The 19,210-nt window shown below is 37.5% G+C and overlaps 1 protein-coding gene across 2 annotated transcripts; it reads left to right on the forward strand.

The window, feature by feature from the left end:
- On the forward strand, positions 1-16,689 carry reep2 (receptor accessory protein 2). 2 transcript variants are annotated; one of them, XM_082177424.1, is made up of 8 exons: positions 1-192; positions 2,527-2,599; positions 4,105-4,181; positions 4,381-4,501; positions 4,645-4,758; positions 5,623-5,770; positions 8,805-8,971; positions 14,239-16,689. In XM_082177424.1, exons 1-8 carry the CDS (start codon positions 161-163, stop codon positions 14,311-14,313), a joined length of 807 nt encoding a protein of 268 aa, XP_082033550.1. In that variant the 5' UTR covers positions 1-160; the 3' UTR covers positions 14,314-16,689. The 2 variants fall into 2 exon arrangements, with proteins under 2 accessions (XP_082033550.1, XP_082033549.1); XM_082177423.1 differs by having other exon boundaries at positions 2-192; positions 14,236-16,689.
- Positions 16,690-19,210: the final 2,521 nt, after the last annotated feature.

The raw sequence follows: 19,210 nt of genomic DNA on the forward strand, positions 1-19,210 counted from the left end.
TATGCAGCGGCTCCCCGTCATCATAACGGCTGTACTGAGACACAGACACACAACATCCGTTGAGATCCCTCCTGATATTAACCATCACTCGTGTCGTGTGGTCGGAATGGAGATGTTGAATAATCGACTAAAATAAGGAAAAGTCGTCGCAGAGATCAAGATGGTGTCGTGGATCATTTCGCGAATGGTGGTGTGAGTGTATATGCGGCGCGCGAGTGTGTTTGTGTTGTGTGTTGTTGCGGATACATGAGGCTTTTCAATGGAAATTTAAATATTTCTGCTTATTTTTTTCTGGGAAATGCTTTAATAGTAACAGTTATAGGGATCTAAATATATTCAGCTACTCATATAAATTGCATATGGGGTTAAATTAATAAAATAAAGCGATGACTTCATCCAGACGAGGAGGGTTCACCATTTGTGTTGCTTGTTGTGTGATTTTCACCTGGAGTTAAATGCCCTAGTATTAAATTGGGTCTTAATGTACCAAACACTTAAATATAGAATGTGAAATACAGAAATGTTAAAAAACAAAACGTATGGGCAGGTTTAAGGCATCCCAGATGTTAGCCTATGCACTGTATGTATTACACCCATCACATCATCTCCGTTGTATGCTGATGTCATCATACTTTCAAATGCATATTTTTTTTAAATCACAAACTGTGATCAAAGACATCTGAGATGGGATTTTCACTAGGAAGGCCTACCTGCACAGCTGATTTGTCCCGGCTGGTAATGTTACGTAATCTGTTCCATATGACTCACATTTGTGATGTTTGGGTCTCTGGTGGGTTCCTTAGTGGGATTTACAGTCAGGTGATTTTGATTATCATTGGATCATACTCCGATTACTAACTCCATGATTAATCGATTAGGCTACATCAAACAGTTAGGCTAGGCCATACATGCATGTGCCGAACAAATTGTCTCAAAGACTGCTTGGGCACAAATGGCAGAGGTTGAATTCATTGTTTGTTGGTCTGGATCGAGGCCATTAGAAATAAACATCAGGCATCATTATCGTGGTTTTGCTGAATCTCATGGAATGCTCTTTGCTGTGGCTTTAACTGTGGTGAGCAGATGCGTTATGGGAGTCAGGCTAGTTGTAATGGGACAGAGGGCATGTGGTCTGCCACGCGCCAGACTGCCTCATTGTCCTCATGCTTCATTATTACACATGGTGCACGGTCTAAATGTACACATTTACAGAATATAATGAATCATATGCACAACCATAAGGGATAGTTCACCTAAAAATGAACATTTTGTCATTACTTACCCTCAAGTTGTTCCAAACCTGTATGAGTTTGTTTCTTCTGTAACCAGTCAGTTGACGGTAGCACTCGACTTCCATGGTGCCGTCAACTCTCCGGTTACCAACATTCTTCAAAATATCTTCTTTTGTGTTCAACAGAAGAAAGAAACTCATACAGGTTTGGAAAAACATTTTGGGCTGAACTATCCCTTTAAAGCATGTTTTTGAAGTCAGCATGAAACAGAAGTTACGAGACTTTTCTTCTCTATTGTGATGCATAGGCTATCTGTGTGAAACGGCTTCTCGAACAAGATAAAATGTAGGGTGGGACTTGATTTTGTCCATGGGGAATTGATTGGATGGTTGTGGTTTGCTATTGGTCAATCCCGTGTGAGTTACAGGTTGCCCCGCCCTCACGCCAGTAAACGCATCATCAGGGAAGAGATGTCGCTGCAAGAGGGAGCGGAAGTTATTTTGATTAAAGATTTCAAGGGCGTGTGATTTAAAAAAAATAAATAATAGTATGCGCATAGATAAATCATTGATAATAAACACTGCAATATTCCATAAAAAAATAAGAAATGCCAATTTTGATTTCATGGTGACTTTAAGCCACAGAACACAGTGATCCGGATGCACTCATGCCAGCTGTGGTTAGGTGTGGTCTGTCCTGTATCCTGACATCCTCTTCTGGATCTGCTAGAGCAGAACGTTCAGATTTTGTCGCCTCAGCACAAAATGGCATGTTTGTGTGTGTAGGAGCGCGGGTGCGCGAGGGCACGTGTCTGAGTTCACGCTGTACATGCAGGGCATCTGTGTGGAATCTGGTCCTTTTGTGTGTAGATCCGTCTTCATGCACTCATAAATGATTTACTTTTAATGGCTCTCAGTCAGATTCAGAGTGTTTGCTTCCAATAGCGTCATGAAACATGCTGGTATGTGTACAGTAGGGTTAGTATTGACTGGGATACGATTTATGAGCTTGCTTTTCACTGAAGTGCAGAGCCTCTGAATAATTTGATCAGTCACCAGAATTGGTTGTGTGATTCATAAACTTGTTTATTTCTGTTCTAGTTAGAATGAACTGGAGATAGCCATCCTCTAACACTTAAAATAGGCAGCCTCTTAAAGTGCTGTAATTGTGTCCTGTAACTCGAGGCAATGGTGCAAGTGAAATTTTAGCTGCTGAAGTGAGTTGGTGTAATGGTAAGATGAGCTTGCCTGTTTCTGCTGGGAGTGTGTTCAATAAGGGTCTTTTCTCTCTGCAGCCTGGCCTTCGGGACGCTCTACCCAGCCTATTCCTCTTATAAGGCTGTGAAGACGAAAAACGTCAAGGAGTATGTGAGTATTTCAGTACAGCTTCAATTAGGATATTTGTTCTTATTTTTTACTCTTTTGTAATGTTATAGTTATATTCAATTATATTGCTATTAATTGGACAAGATTTTATTTTAAGTGGGTCGCTTTTGCAGAAAATGATGAATCTACTATATTTGAAGCTAGTATATTGTATATAATATTTTATATACTATATTTTATAAGTTTATACTATATATTTTATGTACTAGCCTATGCTATATATATATAGGCCTACTATATTTTACAATACTATATTTTATACATATATAGATACATATTTTATATCTCATACATATATATTTTATAAATAGATACTATATATATATATATATATATATATATACTATGCTATATATAGGCCTACTATATTTTACAATATTTTATTTTATACATATAGTGTGTATATATGCTATATATTTGCCTACTATATTTTACAATTATTTATATTTATATATATATATATTTATATTATTTATATTATATATATATATATATATATAAAATGTACTAAATATATTTTAAATATTATGCTATATATATTTTACTATAGGGCTACTATATTTTATACATATATATATTTGACAAATATATAGAATATATATTTGAAATATTATGGCTATATTTGATCTACTTTTCATTAAAATATTATTTTAATTATTTTTAATACAAAATTCCAGAATGTGTATTCCTGAAAGGGTTGCAGATTTAGAGTCTTGCTAGCTAGTTTGGCAACAAATGTTGGTTGTTGTTAGTTATTTATACTATATATTTGATACCGAGGTTGAAAGGTTGAGCCTGATGAATTCACTGACTAAACCATACAATTTGTGTAAATTGGAATATTTAGATGCAGAAAGAAAATGATCATATTTACATTTATCAAACTAAATGCATTACTAAATTATAAAAAAAAGGCAAATTGTGCCTTTATTGCTTCAAGTACACTATTCATGTAAAATGGCCAAAATATTACTTTTAAAAGAGATAATGACCTTTTGTTATTCCCTACGATTTGAGGATTAAATTATGTTTTTGGTTAAATATATACATGCATCATACTATTTTTGGAAACGATTTATCTTGGAGTCTCAGGTTACTAGTTGCTATGGAAACCACTAGGGCAGCAGTTTGCTCCCACGGACACCATTTTTAGTCTCATCTGTATTACAAATACAGTTTAGTAAAAGGTTTCGACATTTCGTAACGTTTTATTCTTCTGTTTTCTTGTGGACATGGATTTATAAATGCACAAGCATTTTTCTAGACAAAAATAGTGATGTCATTTGATCATTTTTTAATTGGCTGTTAATCTTATTGGCAGTTCAGATAGAGACAAATCCATTGGCAATGGCGACTGTTTTTTTCATAAGCAAGCAGTCATGCATAATACACAAGGCTGTATTCAGCAAGAGCATGTGACCTGATGTGTGCTGATGTCATGTGCACACGTGCTTGATTATAACATCTGTGTGTTTTTCTTTCCTCAGGTGAAATGGATGATGTACTGGATAGTGTTTGCGATATTTACGACAGCAGAGACGATCACAGATATGCTTCTCTCTTGGTCAGTCAACTGATTTTTTTAGATGCATTTATCATGCCAAATACATTTTTATTTAAGATTTTTTTATAAGCTGTAAAATTTGTTTTATAGTGATATAATATTATGGTCATTTTCATCTCTATCATTATTATTAATGATTATTAATTTATCTTTACTTTTGTTGCATTAATCGTTAATATGTTGACCTCCCATTTGCCAGGTTTCCATTTTATTTTGAGCTTAAGATTGCCTTTGTTGTCTGGCTGTTGTCCCCGTACACCAAAGGCTCCAGCGTGCTGTACCGCAAGTTTGTGCACCCCACGCTCTCCAATAAAGAAAAGGTACAAATGAACTTGCTTCGTGAATATAATCAAACTATTGTTAGAGGTGGTTGCTTTCAAACAGGTTTCCTGAGCACTCCACCAATCAGGGAATTAGGGCAGAGTAATGGATTTGTGTTGCATGACGTATGTGTGTGTTACAGGAAATTGATGAGTACATAACCCAGGCTAAAGACCGCAGTTATGAGACCATGATGCGGTTTGGGAAGAGAGGACTCAACATTGCAGCTACTGCAGCCGTCACAGCTGCCTCAAAGGTGAAATTAAAGTATTCATTTCTTTAATAGAGACCACAAACTTTTGATCAGTAGCATATAATAATATTTATTTCTGAAATAAAAATATAATATACTCTTTTGTGGTTGAGCCAATGAAAATATAGGCAAGTAAAATCCAGCATATAAAAATTCTTATTGTTGTGACCTGTAGGTGCAGATGTTTGTTGCATATAAAGTTAAAGGGTTAGTTTACCCAAAAATGAAAAATCTCTCATTTACTCACCCACATGTCCTTCCTAACCCATAAGACTTTAGTTTTCTTCAGAACACAAATTAAGTTATTTTTAATTGAATCTGAGAGCTTTCTGTCCCTCCATTGACAGCTACGCAACAACCACTTTGATGCTTCAAAAAGTTCAAAAAGAGATTGTAAAATTAATCCATATGAATTGAGCGGTTTAGTCCCAATTTTCTGAAGAGACGCGATCGATCGATTTATATGATGAACAGATTGAATTTAGACTTTTATTCACATATAAACATTCATCAGCGCACACATGTTCGCTTGACGTGTGAAAACCAATGAGGTTCGTGGTTCTATATGGAGGGACAGAAAGCTCTGATTTCATTAAAAAGATCTTCATTTGTGTTCCAAAGATGAATGAAAGTCTTTCGTGTTTGGAACAACATGACAGTAAATTACGACAGATTTTTCATTTTTGGGTGAAAGAAATGTATCAGTGTAAATTTAGTGTAGTGTAGTGTCAGGTTCACTGTTCAATACGCATTTGTCTTTTATTCAAACTGTGTTCAGCAAAGAACAAGTACGAACAGTAATATTGTTATGCATCTTGAATAAGAATATGCAATTGTAATGTTTGTCTTTTGTGTATTGAACTGCAGGGTCAGGGTGTGTTATCAGAGAAGCTGCGCAGTTTCAGCATGCAGGATCTGACTCTGATTCAGAACGAAGACGAGCTGCTGCTGGACAGCACAGACGACACCCACACCGCAGCCACGCTACCTCGTGCTAAAACTGTCACGCGCTCAGGTAACACACAAAACAACAGTCCTAACTAGGGATGCTAACCATTAACCAACTATCGATTAAAGCCAGGTAGGGTAGGCATTTTTTTAATTTGATTTTTTTTACTTTTTGTTATACTGGTTGAAACTCTCTTCACATCCTGATTGAAATGGTCTAAATATTAAAATATGTTGTGGAAGTCTCAGGACCAAAACATGCCTGTCAACATGTATTTCAATACCTTGGCACACCTGCTCGCGCAGACATCACATGTCATCAGCGTGTTTGATGAGGCGATGCAGAGTTGTAGACAGACAGTCGCCAAGCACCAGAAACAAACAGCAGCCACCTTTAGGAGTTCCTCCTGAACCATGCCATGTCATAACCGTAATTATGAGATTGTAACCAGTGCCGTTCTATCCGGAGCTGATTACGACCTCAGACTTGCATTTATGCGTTTCTATGTCAGCACTATCAACGGCGAAATGAATCTGCAGCCGTCAGGTGGTTCTCTGTGAGTTGTTTACGTTCATTATTATTGTAATGTTATGTGCTTTGAGACAGGAGGTAATTTAACCCTGTCTCTCTTGACGCTTTGCAGACTCTGCTGTGTACGTTCATGTGTTTTGTTGGAGGCGTATCTAAAGCTAGCTTGCTATTGCTAGCCTCTCTGAAATTTCCTACCCTTCCTTTAATTATCGATAATAATTTAATCAATATCATAACTTATCGATGGTTGATTAAGTAAGGTCATTGTTAGAGTGCGTAGTTTTGAGGTGCGGGCGGCTCATGCGCAAAATACGTGCAGCAGACACATGAGGAAAAATTAAGCAGGCGAGCCGTAGTTACGTATTCTAAATGTATTAATGTCTTCAAGCCATGCAATAGATTAGGCTAGCCGTTTATTTATAAATATGATTAACTAAGGGTCCAAAAAACCCTCCAAACAAGTGATTTTTCTGAACATAAGAACTACTTGCTTGTGGAAATGCCACAATAAAAGTACATCCAATAAACAACAAGTAATAAGATCCTGGTCTGTGGCGCATGGTAAATGCAGACCTGTCAATCTGGGGTGCGTTTCCCAAAGCCAACTATGGTCACAAGTCTGCCAAATACATAAATATAAATGTAATGTAAATGTAATAGAGTTCAATGGAAATTGCAATCATAGTCGGCCAAATATGCTTTTGGGAAACGCACCCCTGAGCGATCGATCCAATCCAAGCACAGTCCTGATGTAAAACGGTGTCCGATTGGTACACATCGTCCCTACCCACTATCCCCACCCACCGCATCCGAGATCCAGATCTGGAAAGTTTGGCAAGCTGTTTTGATCTCCCAAAAATAACTCCAAATTAACTTTGTTTCGGCCTAATGTTGTTTGAAAAGATGTCAATTTTGCTTTAAGTGCATCTAGGACATAACTTTATGGAACTAAAACATAATAGGCCACGTTCACACAAGTCAGTGTTTGGTTGCAAAACTGTAACAGGTGTGACTCCCTAAATGTACATACAGGAGCAGACAGGTGCGGATTGAAAAATGTTGGTATGTAACCACAATAAATCCTCTTCTTTAATGTCTGTACATGACAAATAACTGTAGTAAATATCCCTTTGTTACAATACTATTTCAATATAACTCCTATTTATAATGTCCTGTTCAAACACACACAGGCAGGTCAGTGAGGTGTGTATGTGTGTGTTTGCTGACTCACTGAAAGCCGCTTTGCAGGCAGCCATTGTCTCAGCCTGTTTATAATGCTGATGCTGATGTGACCAGCATGTGATTCAGCTGCCTACTGGACGAGAGAGACGAGGGGTCTGTCTGCTGGAGTTTGTTCATGCTCAGCTTGGATGAGTTTCAGCACTCATTCAAGCAGATCAAGACCATGAAGTTTAGTCTCTTCACACACAATGACGTCATTAAACTGGCAAGTTGCTGAAGGTCATGACCCCCATGTGAGGCTTTACAGCAAACACGAACAAAGCCTGTGGTAGAGTTATCCAGAGTTTCACAGAGGTGATGATTTCAATAATGAGATTCTATTAGCACACAGAGCTCCTTCTTTGAATTACAGAGCGTCAAACATACATTGTGAGTAGACAAGTAAAAAGCTCCTCTTTGTTTCAGGCTTTGAATGAGGTCTGGCAAGCTTTAAATGCCAAAGAGAGTCCGTTCGCACCACAATGCCTGAGAGCCAATGTTCACACCACAAGACACATTTTATGCTCTTATTTGGTTTGGTTGATTCATTTTATTCGATTCATGTGACCTCTTAAATGTGGCTCATTTTAGGTACTTGTCTGTAACAGATACTCAACAGGCAACAGACTTGACTTACCTTTTTATCGTATCATAACGTAGTCAACAAATTTCATAATATCACTTTAAATATACATATCAAAACACATGTATTTTCCCAATCTTAACTGAAAATGTCAGATTCACCATTTCAGCAACATTCAACTGTGTTGTGAATGTAGCCTGAGACCCTCAGGGGATGTTAGGGGTTCTGTGAAAAGTTCAGAGAAAATTCAAGTTTGCAAATAAATGAATAAAAACAAATGATCATATTTATTTATAAATAAATAATATAAAAAATATCATTACATTTACAGAATTTGACAACTGTTTTATTCTGTTTTCTAAAGACTGGTCTGTAATCATGAGATTAATGACAGTTACTTTGCTATATTTTATGTACATACATGCATGCATATTTCCAGATAATGTACACACTTCTAACATGTTTTACTAAACAAATTAAACATGATTATGTATATGAATTAAGAAAAGGGTGTCTTTGTAAGAGAACCTCATATTAAGGGATCCTTGGCATTAAAAAGTATGAAAACCTCTGGCCTGAGAGACCTACTCAAAACCTAGTTCTTTGAATAATTTGCATCGGACTAATAAAAAGCAAATGGCAACATGTCACATTCATGGCAGCTGCTCATCTAGAAAAAACAACAACAACAAAAAAAACAGTATAGCACATGCTGCAGAGTATGAATTCTGTCTAAACTGTATCCATCATTATGGTTTTCCCCAGTTCGTGCCACACCCATGCCGGCTGACACTGAATCACAGCACAGCTCTCGCTCGGATGAGCAGTCAGATAGCAGGACTGAGCATTCAGATGAAGATGTAGCTGATAAGGCCCCCAAACGCACTGCAAGCGTCAGAGCAGCCAAGAAACCAGCCGCTGCCAAGACAGAGGTTTGTGCTCTTCCACCCTCTTTTTTTCTTGTTTCTTTTACTCATAGACAGGGCCTAAAACTAACTTTTTGCCACTCCTGCCAAATGACTTAATTTACCAGCCATAAATATATTTTACCGACCTTGAAAGGTTTTTTTTTTTTTTTTTTTTCGTCTTCGCATCCTCTTGCACTTGAATGTTTTAATTGGCAAGGCTTAAACTTTGGGGACGATGCAGCACTGGCCCGTCAACCGTCCCGAGTGTTGTTCATGTTCTCACAACACTGTTTTGTTAGAATTCATAAAAATGTTACCGGCCAACTGGCGATTGACACCTTTCATATACTCGCCAACGGCGTTTTTTACTCGCATTTGGCGCTTAGTGAGTGTTAATTTTAAGCCCTGCTCATAGACACACGCCGATTCTAATTTGAAAATTGATGCAAATGTCTTGACAGCGTCCTGTACTACTGTTTTCACAAACTGTATTATTTACAGCACATGGTTTTGTTGTGAGTGTTGGGGCTATTTCAGCATTTGTCAATTGTGTCTGGAATATTCAGTATTCAGGAAAGCTTCTTAAAGGGGTTCACCTAAAAATAATAAAAATTGCCATTTTTCCATTGCCATGGACACAAAAGTTATGTTTTCTTATCTTGTGCACTATATTTCAAGTCTTCAATTCTGAAGAAATATGAAAATAAATGTTCCTGGCTTAGATGTTTTATTTGCCATACCCACATTTCAGAGCTTACTTCACTAGTAGTTTGTAATATGTGTTTTCCACTTACAGTTCTCTGAAATTCAGTGCATTCAGAAAGCATTCAGACCAGTTCATTTAAATAGTCACATTTTATGTTGCAACCTTGTTCTAAAATGCCCCACATGCCATAATGACAAAGCAAAATCATATTTGTGATGAGCTTATCTCAAGTGCATCCCATTTCCATGGATCTTTGAGATGTTTCTGCCCTTTGATTGAAGTAAATGTGGCAAATTCAATTAACTGGAAATGATTTGAAAAGGCACTAACCTGACTAGACTTAACTCAGCGTCAGGGTTGTGTCGAGGAACAGATCTGGGGAAGGCTAGAGACAAGTTCTGCTGCATTGGAGGCTCACAAGAGCACAGTGGACTCCATTTTCCTTAAACGGAAGAGGTTTGGAATAATAATAAATAATTAAGACTCTTTCTAGAGCTGGTTGCCCAGACACACTAAGCAATTGAGGGAGAAGGGCCTTGGTAAAAGAGGTGACCAACTTGATGGTCAATCTGGTTGAGTTCAGAGATCGTGTGGAAATCGGAAGAGTAATCAGATGAGAAGGACAACAATTACTGCAAAACTTCACCGGTCTGAACTTCATTACAGAGTGGGCAGCTGGAAGCCTCTCCTCATTGTAGACATGTGGAAGCATTCTTAAAAAAAACAAAAAAACACCTAAAGGACTGTGAGAAACAAGATTATCTTGTCTGATGAACTTCAATTCCCACGGTCATGTGTGGAGGAAACAGCACAGTACCATCATCCCAACGGTGAAGCATGGTGGTGGTAGCATCATGCATTAGGGGTGTTTTTTTTTTCTTCTTCTTTTTTTCGCCAGGGTCTTGGGAACTGGTCTGGGTAGAAGGAGGGCTAATTGCAACAAAATACAGAGATCTCCTTAATGAAAACCTGGTCTAGAGCACTCAGGACCTAGGTCTCTCAGAGGTCTCCCAGACCCTGGACTTTAACCCAATCAAACATCTCAGGAGAGACCTGAAAATGGCTGTCCATCAACCTTACCCATCTAATCTGACAGAGCTTGAGATGATCTGCAGAAAAGACCAGAGAATTGACCAAATCCACATGTGCACAGCTTACTTGCATCATACCCAAAAAGACTTGAGGCTGTAATCGCGATCAAAGGTGCTTAAACTAAGTGCTGAGTTAAATTGCCTTACTGTCTCCTACAACAGGTTTACATGCAAGGTCAAAATACACTTTAATTTTCTCATAATATACATTGCAGCAGCACAGTGTCACAGTGTCTGAAATGGTTCAATAAAAGATTTAGTCTCTCTAAACTCCTCCTTTTCGAGAGCCTACCCTGCTCTGATAGGTCAGATGTGCTAGTCTGTTGTAATTGATCGGCCGAACAAGAAATGGTCATTACCATATCTGAATTTCAGCTCTGGATCTTCCTCAGCACTTGACCCACAGTGATACGAACAGTAACTATGGCGTCGGTTTTACCGGATCAGTTCCAGCGAGAGTCCTCATTCTTTAGAAGTTCATGCAAAGAGGATTTGCTTTCTCAGAGCAGAAAACAGCGTCTTTTTGACATGCCAACAACACGAACCAAACTCTTCCAGGCCTCAGCCACAACTACAGTGTTTGAGGATCAAAGTACATTGTTCACGGACAGCCAGTGAAGACCATAGGCTGGCATTATGCAAACAAACCTACATAGTTTTGAGCAGGAAGTAAGACTGGAATTACTGACAACTTGTTTCAGGGACTTCAAAATTGGTTCTTTCTTTTGGGTGACAATAACTCTTTTGATCTTTGAAACTTTGTAGACCTTTTACATTCACAAACAACCATATTACACAATACATGAGGCCATCCTTAAAAATATTCTTGTTGGCCGTAACCCGACCGACCCTGTCAATTTAGGACCGACCCAATTAAAAAATGTTTTTCCCTTTTAGTCCGACCGACTTGCCGGTTGTAAACTTGCGTTAAGACCGACGGATTTTTTTTAACTTTTCAAACAACTAATACAAACGCAATAAAATATTAATTATATTTTAGTAAGTATTGTGAATATAAATTGCCCATAGGCCTACATACAAGCATAGGCTACGCTCTTTCTTTTAAATAAAAATGCTAATGCTACCACATCTTTACATTACTATTGGGCAATTCCAGCGTTATGGACGTGACATTTGCAGTCAAAACTTGAAATATAAATTATCAGAAAATGTGTTTAATACTAATATATTGAAACGTATGTTTATACATCCATACTCCCTTAATAAAGGAGTCCAGACGTTAGAAAAATATCAGTATACAAATGCGTTTTATATTTAATATGAGGGAAATACACTTGCGTTACGGTCCGGACGTGACACAAAAAATCTTTAACTTTTAGGTGGTAAAATATGTTTTTAGTAATTCTATGAATTACACTGCGCAAACCAAAAGTAATATACCCACCGGGGTTGGCTCTCCACAGAACATAATATATTCATTTTATTTTATTTTATTTTATGTGTTCACATTTATGTTACGGACGTGAGCGCTCTGAAAGCGGCACTACAATTAAAACTTTCACATGAGATCTCAAACAGGCATTTAAAATACCAAATATAAAGGATTGGCATATCAAGCAAAATAATATTCGATGATTGATCGAAAATCGTATCTCTCCCCCACATGCTCACCGGCAAGACGCTCCGACATTAAATTTCTCTGTAGGCCTACTGTAGGCTAATAGGCATTGTAGCCCAGTCATTAAAAAACGATTTAGTTTCATATTCATGTTTAAATAAAATATATATATTTTTTTATTTCATGTTGATTATATGAAAAGTGAAAAGCATTAATAAGATAAGATGATCCCGAAAATATCGGGAGACAAATGGAGTGGGCAGATATTTTGACCACTTCATTAAGTTTGTTTTTGTAGAAAGCCTTTCTTTAAAGTGAATTTCGTTTTGTATTAATTGTATCTTAATTTTAATCAATGTTTCATCAACCAATTTCCTGGATTTAATAAATAAGAGGTAGGCTTAATATAGCAGGCAATATAACCAGGACACGGAGGCGCCGGCGCTCTCGTCTCTTAAAATGAACCGAAACTCAGCGTATAAGCTACTTGCCCCACAGACCTGAGAAATATATAGAAAGCATGAAATGTGTACTTTTAAACAAAACAATTCAAAACGAAAGAAAACAGACTGTTCTCTGCTTAATGTAATCCGTGAAATGTGTATTTCTCTCTGGCGCATTCACTATTGCGAAGATCGCGAGTCAGCATCGTCAACTTCATCTTTGACACAGAAAACACTTGTTTATTAATAAACAATTGAAATGTCTCCTTGATATATTTGACATACTAATAATCATTACTTTTGCCGGTTCTTTGTGACAGCTTTTAGGTGCGTTATTGGCAGCGCCACCCTTACACATGAACACGTCACCAGCGCTCAATAGTTAATATTATTCTTTGGTGTTCAGTTTATTCAGGTTTTCTAATTATTTAATATATGTATTATATTATACATTTAATAATGTTTTTTTTTTTTTTTCAAAATCGCACTTTTTTTTTTTTTTTTACACCTCTTTAACTTGGCACGAAGTTCTGGAAAACTGTCAGTGAAGTCCCGATATGAAAATTTGTTTAAATTCATACCTACGTAATACCCGTGACCAAAATTGTACTTTTTTTTTTTTTTTTTACATTGAATCTTGAAAAACAATATATAGACGACCTTTTTTTTTTTTTTTGCTGTTACGGCAAACCAAAATATTTTTAAGGATGGTCTGAAAGGTAATATCTGAAAAAGCATAATAGGGGCACTTTAAGGCTCTGAATACTTATGTGAATGTGATATTTCAGTTTTTTTGCAAATCATAATTGTCATTATGGGTTATGGAGAGTAGATTTAAAGGTGTGGTCACATTTAGCATTTTTGAGCTTTTATGCATACATTTTCCCTGGTAAAATCCAGTCATTTCAGTAGGAACCCACATGATCTGGAATTTTGTGTGAGGGCAAAAGTTTTGCAACAGGTTCAAGTTAGTTATATGGATTCACTGCGTTGATTAACAGAAAAATGCTTGGTTTGAAAGTGACTTCTGTGTGAGCAGTGCTTCATACATCGCTACACTATTGACCTTTTTGCCTGCAAAATTCTGCTGACATTTTGATAATGTGATCACACCTTAAGGCTGCATCAAAGCAAAATAAAGGGGTCTGAACACATACTCTGAATGCACTGTAGTCCGTCACATCTGCCTGCTTGAATGTAAACCAGAATAAGACAACTCTTTATTTTCTGTATACACATTTTACATGCCTTTGTGTGTGAGAGACAGTGTGTGAGTCTACCATAAAATTTTTCGCATTTTTGGAGCCATGGTGTACCAACGTTTTTTCCTTTTTTCTTGTTGAGCACCCAATTTGAGCAACATTTTGCTTGGATGTGCGTGCTTTGGATCTGATTTTCTTGTTATAAATGTAAAATTGTATTAATGCTCTTTTTTTTCTTTTACCACCATTTCTTGCTGTCGTCCCCAGCAGACCACCAAGACATTGAAGAAACCGCCAAAGAAGAAAGCCACAACCACGACCAACAACATTGCCGAATCACCATGAGTCACACTGCGTTTATCCATCCCTGGACCACACACAAACATCACATGCTTCCTCATACTAACAACCAAATATTAGTGCTCTTTGCTATAGATACGTACTGATACACACATACACATCGCCTGGGGCTGTTTTTGTGTAATAGGTTTAATGCGGTGAATATATTTAGAGATCAGGCTTCATGCGTTTATTTTCCACGTTATCACTCCTCTGCGTGTGTTAAGTAAGGATGGGTCTTGTCTTATTCTCTGTAGGCCTTAATACTAGAGAGCATCTTTGTAAAGCATAAGACCAGAAAGCAGTGCCTGCACATGATCGCACATCAACACTTTTGTCCCTTATAACCACAGATTCAATGCCAGAAGTGTTTTCCATAATGGAGGCTGGTTCCTTTTTTTTCTTCAGCATGTAGGCCACACGCTATGGGACGAACAAGAATTGGGAACAGAAAAATTGGGCTATTAAATGAATAGAAACAGACTTGATTTACACGAGTACAGCGTCCGTGGAGAGTTCTGGAGGCGCCCAGAGCAGTTCTGTTCCTATTCCGGGTCACAGAACATCCAAAGTCTTGAGATTTGTTGTGAATATTCATGATCAAAGAGGTCAGATGTCTCCTGGAAGCTGCAGGCTCTCAAACGCTCCTGCCATTAATAGCGCTTTTGTCAGCTGGGGCTGGAGGCGTTCATCTCGCATAAGCAGTCCCTTGTGCTAATTTTACATTCGAGTAGCGTGATGTTACACATTTTGAAAGCATTGTAAGACATTTATGTTAACTGGTAGATCAGATAGCAGGTGTCCTCTGGTGTTTTGGTAGGGTGCAAGATGAAACAATCACATGTTGGCCACAGAAAAGGGCAAGATCCCTCCGTCTTGAGTAATCTGCGTTTCAATGCTGGAATTTTTGTTGTGGCTTGCTTCGGAAACTCAAATACTCCATATCAGTTTGTAATTATAGTGAGCAGATTCGGTTGGCGCAGCACAAAGCATGGCATCACCCGTGAGTTAACAGGTGGTTAAGTTTGGTGAAATGATCAACCGTCATTGTTGAAAATCATAGGTGCTTTTATAGGAAATGCTCCCATTTTTTTTTTTTTAAAGACATCTATAGATTTTTTTTGTTTGTTGTATTGGACCCTGTGAACCAAGTTCATTTGAAATTGCATGTAACCCAAAATCCAAATGTGGGCAGCTGTGTTTCCCAGCACAGCTGTTCAGAACTGAAGGATTTGGTGTGTGGTACTGATCTTGAGCAATGGCAGTTTGAATTACGGTTTTGCAAAGATAATACAACTTGCAGTCCTACGGAGAGCTGGTAGGGGGCGCTGCTGTACAGGGAGAGAGCACAGTGCCCTGCCTGTCAAGATTAAATTATTATACACGCCTTTTGAATCAGTCTATTTAAATCAGTCAGTTATTTAGCTGAAATTTACCTGGAAATGTTTATTTGTATAATACTATTGACTGTACAAAATTTCTGCCTTACTCTGATAGGCTTTTTAAGTTATTTTTCTTTCTTTCTTTGTTTACATTTAATTTGTCACTTTTGTAGTGTAGGATGTACAGAAACATGTTAATTTCTTGTTAAGTGCTATTTGTTTAGTGTATATTCGTGTGGTGTTTTAATTTAAAGTGTGTTGTCTTCTCTCTGCCTTATTTTGTAGAGAAATGAAACATGGGGGCAGTTGCGTTTGAGAAGAACGTCTGATGACTTTACTTTACAGTTTCTTTTAACAGTGCAAAACATATGTCAGTCTCACATTAGACACTCAAACATGTAGTTAATAGCAGATAGATGTTTCTGTAGAAACACGGTTTAGAAATAACATGCGGTAATACAGATCTGTTGTCATGACACACTGCTGTCTTAACGTCTTTAATTCATTGTTGCTGATTGGCAACTTGACATTCTCTGTCTCAGTCTCTTGAGTAATTCAGTTTTTTTTAAAGAAACTTCTTTTTCTTTTAATTAAATGCTAGTGTGGTTGGTTCTCACCAACCCACACACAAATGACAAGTCAGTCTCACTCTTTTCTTTGTTCCTGTTTTTCGCTTCTTTTCCCCCTTTGTTCAGTATGTCTTATTTGCATAATCAAAAATGACTAACTTGTTTTTAATTCACCGATGCCTGCACTGAGTGAGATGTGACAAATTGAACATATTCAGTTTTTCTTTTAGATTTTTTCTGTGATGTGTTGGAAATTTGTGTTATTGCATACAGATTTGATCTGTGAGAGAATAGTCAACATTAATATACTGTTTGTGCCAATTCTCAATGCTCTTAATATATTAAAAGTATGAAAAAGAAAGAGATTGCTGCTAAGTGTGTACTAACTGACCTTGAATTATTATTCAATAAAAATGCAATTGCATCCCTAATGGATTATTCATTTAACTCATTTAGTATGTAGTTTTTCATCTTATTTTTTTTTTTTTTTACTTTGTTCATCATACAGTAGACGAAATGTACTAGGAATTTGTATCTGGCAAACCTGCTGCAGTTCTGGAGAGCTTCATTCCTGTTTTATTTGTTACTGCAGCACGTCCAGTGGTTTTGAGGCACAAGAGTAATAACTGTACCACCTTTATCTGCATTAACAACCATTCCTGTAATTTAATATCTACCTTTAGTTTTTCATAAAGAACTCTGTTTTGTTATGGTTTATGAGCTGTAAATTCTCAAGCTTAAGGGATAGTTCACCCAAAAATTAAAATTCATTAATTACTCACCCTCATGTTGTCCCAGACCCATAAGACTTAAGTTTATCTTCGTTACACAAATGAAGATTTTTAATGAAATCTGAGAGCTTTCTGTCAGCTACGCAACTATCACTTTGAGGCTTCAAAAAGTTCATAAAGAGATCGTAATAGTAATCCATATGAATTGAGCGGTTTCCAAATTTCCAAATTTTCTGAAGAGACACGATCGCTTTATATGATTATATGTGTCTTTTATTCACATATAAACATTGATCAGCAAAAATAAACAGAAGCTCAACCGAACCTGCTTGATGCACAAGAACAAACCTCTTGCTGAAGCTCAAACGTGCAGCGTAACACAAGAACGAACCTCATTGGTTCTTGCAGAAGCTCAAACGTACTGCGTAACATGAGAATGAACCTCCTTGGTTCTTGCAGAAGCTCAAACGTGCAGCGTAACACAAGAACAAACCTCATTGGTTCTTGCAGAAGCTCAAACGTGCAGCGTAACACAAGAACGAACCTCATTGGTTCTTGCAGAAGCTCAAACGTACTGCGTAACATGAGAATGAACCTCATTGGTTCTCACACATCAAGTGAAAATGCTTGAGCTTCCGTTTACCACTGATGTGTGAGTTGATTAATGTTTACATGTGAATAAAAGCCTAAATTCAATCTGTTCATCATAAAAAGTGACCGAGTCTCTTCAGAAAATGTGGATTCATATGGATTAGTTTTACGATCTCTCTATGAACGTTTTGAAGCGTCAACGTGGTAGTTGCGTAGCTTTTGAGGCAGGGACATAAATATCTCCAATTTAATAAAAAATAAATCTTCATTTGCATTGAATGACATGAGGGTGAGTAATTCATGACAGAATCTTCATTTTTGGGTGAACTAACACTTTAAACTGCTAATTTCAGTTGATACTGCCTTTCTGTTAGGTTCTGATATTACATTTTTGTTGATGTAAAAAGCATTCTGTCAAAAAGCTGTAATTACATAGGAGGTTTGGCAAGATTTCGAGGAAGATGGGGGAAGATGCCCTCCTTAAGAAATGTGCTTTTACTTTTAAATTGTAACCTATTTAGAAGTTTAGCATGTGCAGGATGATGATGATGATGCATCAGCCAATGTGCTAAGGAAAATAAATAGAAACATTTGCTAATTTAGTTGTCATAGCACAAAATGTTAAGTTATTCAAAGAGACCTTGCATACCTGGGGCAAGAAGCCCCCCTGGCTAAACTTTTACAGAATGTCCCCATCACTATACTGGAGCGTTAGGACCCTAACGTAGGCCTATAGGATATTTAGATATTCCTATAGGCCTACAAATATATTTTTTAATGTGTCATGCCAGCAGCCATATCACCCTGTAGCCCAGGACTGGTTGCCCACTGAAGCTAAGCAGGGCTGAGCCTGGTAAGTACCTGGATGGGAAACCTGGGAAAACCAGGTTGCTGCTGGAAGAGGTGTTAGTGAGGCCAGTAGAGGGTGCTCACCATGTGGTCTGTGTGGGTCCTAATGCTCCAGTATAGTGATGGGGACATTATACTTTCAAAGATCACCGTCCTTCTGATTAAACGTTAAACTGAGGTCCTGACTCTCTGTAGTCACAAAATATCTGAAAGATGTATTTCGAAGAGTAGGGGTGTAATCCCGCCATCCTGGCCAAATTTGCCCAGTGGCCTCTGTCCATCACGGCCTCCTAATCATCCCCATATATACATAGTAATTGGCTTCATCACTCTGTCTTCTCTCCACCAGTAAGCTGGTGTGTGGTGGGCGTTCTGGCGCAATATGGCTGCCGTCGCATCATCCAGATGGATGCTGCACATTGGTGGTGGTTGAGGAGATTCCCCCCTTCTATGTAAAGCGCTTTGAGTGCTGAGAAAAGCGCTATATAAATGTAATGAATGATGAATTAATTGATATAAAATACTAAATCAGCTTCGGTAAATTAGAATAACTGAATAAGTAATGACAGACAAAGCATAATAAAAGAGAATCATTTAATCTGACTATAACAATACATATTTATTTGCCCCTTATTTTAATCATAATAGCAACACTGAATTCAAATGGAGTGATAGATTGAATCGTGCCCAGGGAGCATCTTCCCAGCTAACAAAAATATGTTCTAAGGAAATTTTACTAACATTCCCATTAAGTTATAAACTTTTTCCTAAATGTTCTCTG

The sequence above is a fragment of the Leuciscus leuciscus genome, assembly GCF_965113295.1.
Source record: "Leuciscus leuciscus genome assembly, chromosome: 8".
NCBI classification, from domain to species: domain Eukaryota; kingdom Metazoa; phylum Chordata; class Actinopteri; order Cypriniformes; family Leuciscidae; genus Leuciscus; species Leuciscus leuciscus.

Bases quoted from the DNA above. Each gene is read 5' to 3' on its own strand.
- reep2 (XM_082177423.1), top strand. From the start codon at position 161: ATGGTGTCGTGGATCATTTCGCGAATGGTGGT. The intron at 4,182-4,380 runs GTCAGTCAACTG...CCCATTTGCCAG, and splicing joins ACAGATATGCTTCTCTCTTG to GTTTCCATTTTATTTTGAGC. The intron at 4,502-4,644 runs GTACAAATGAAC...TGTGTGTTACAG, and splicing joins CGCTCTCCAATAAAGAAAAG to GAAATTGATGAGTACATAAC.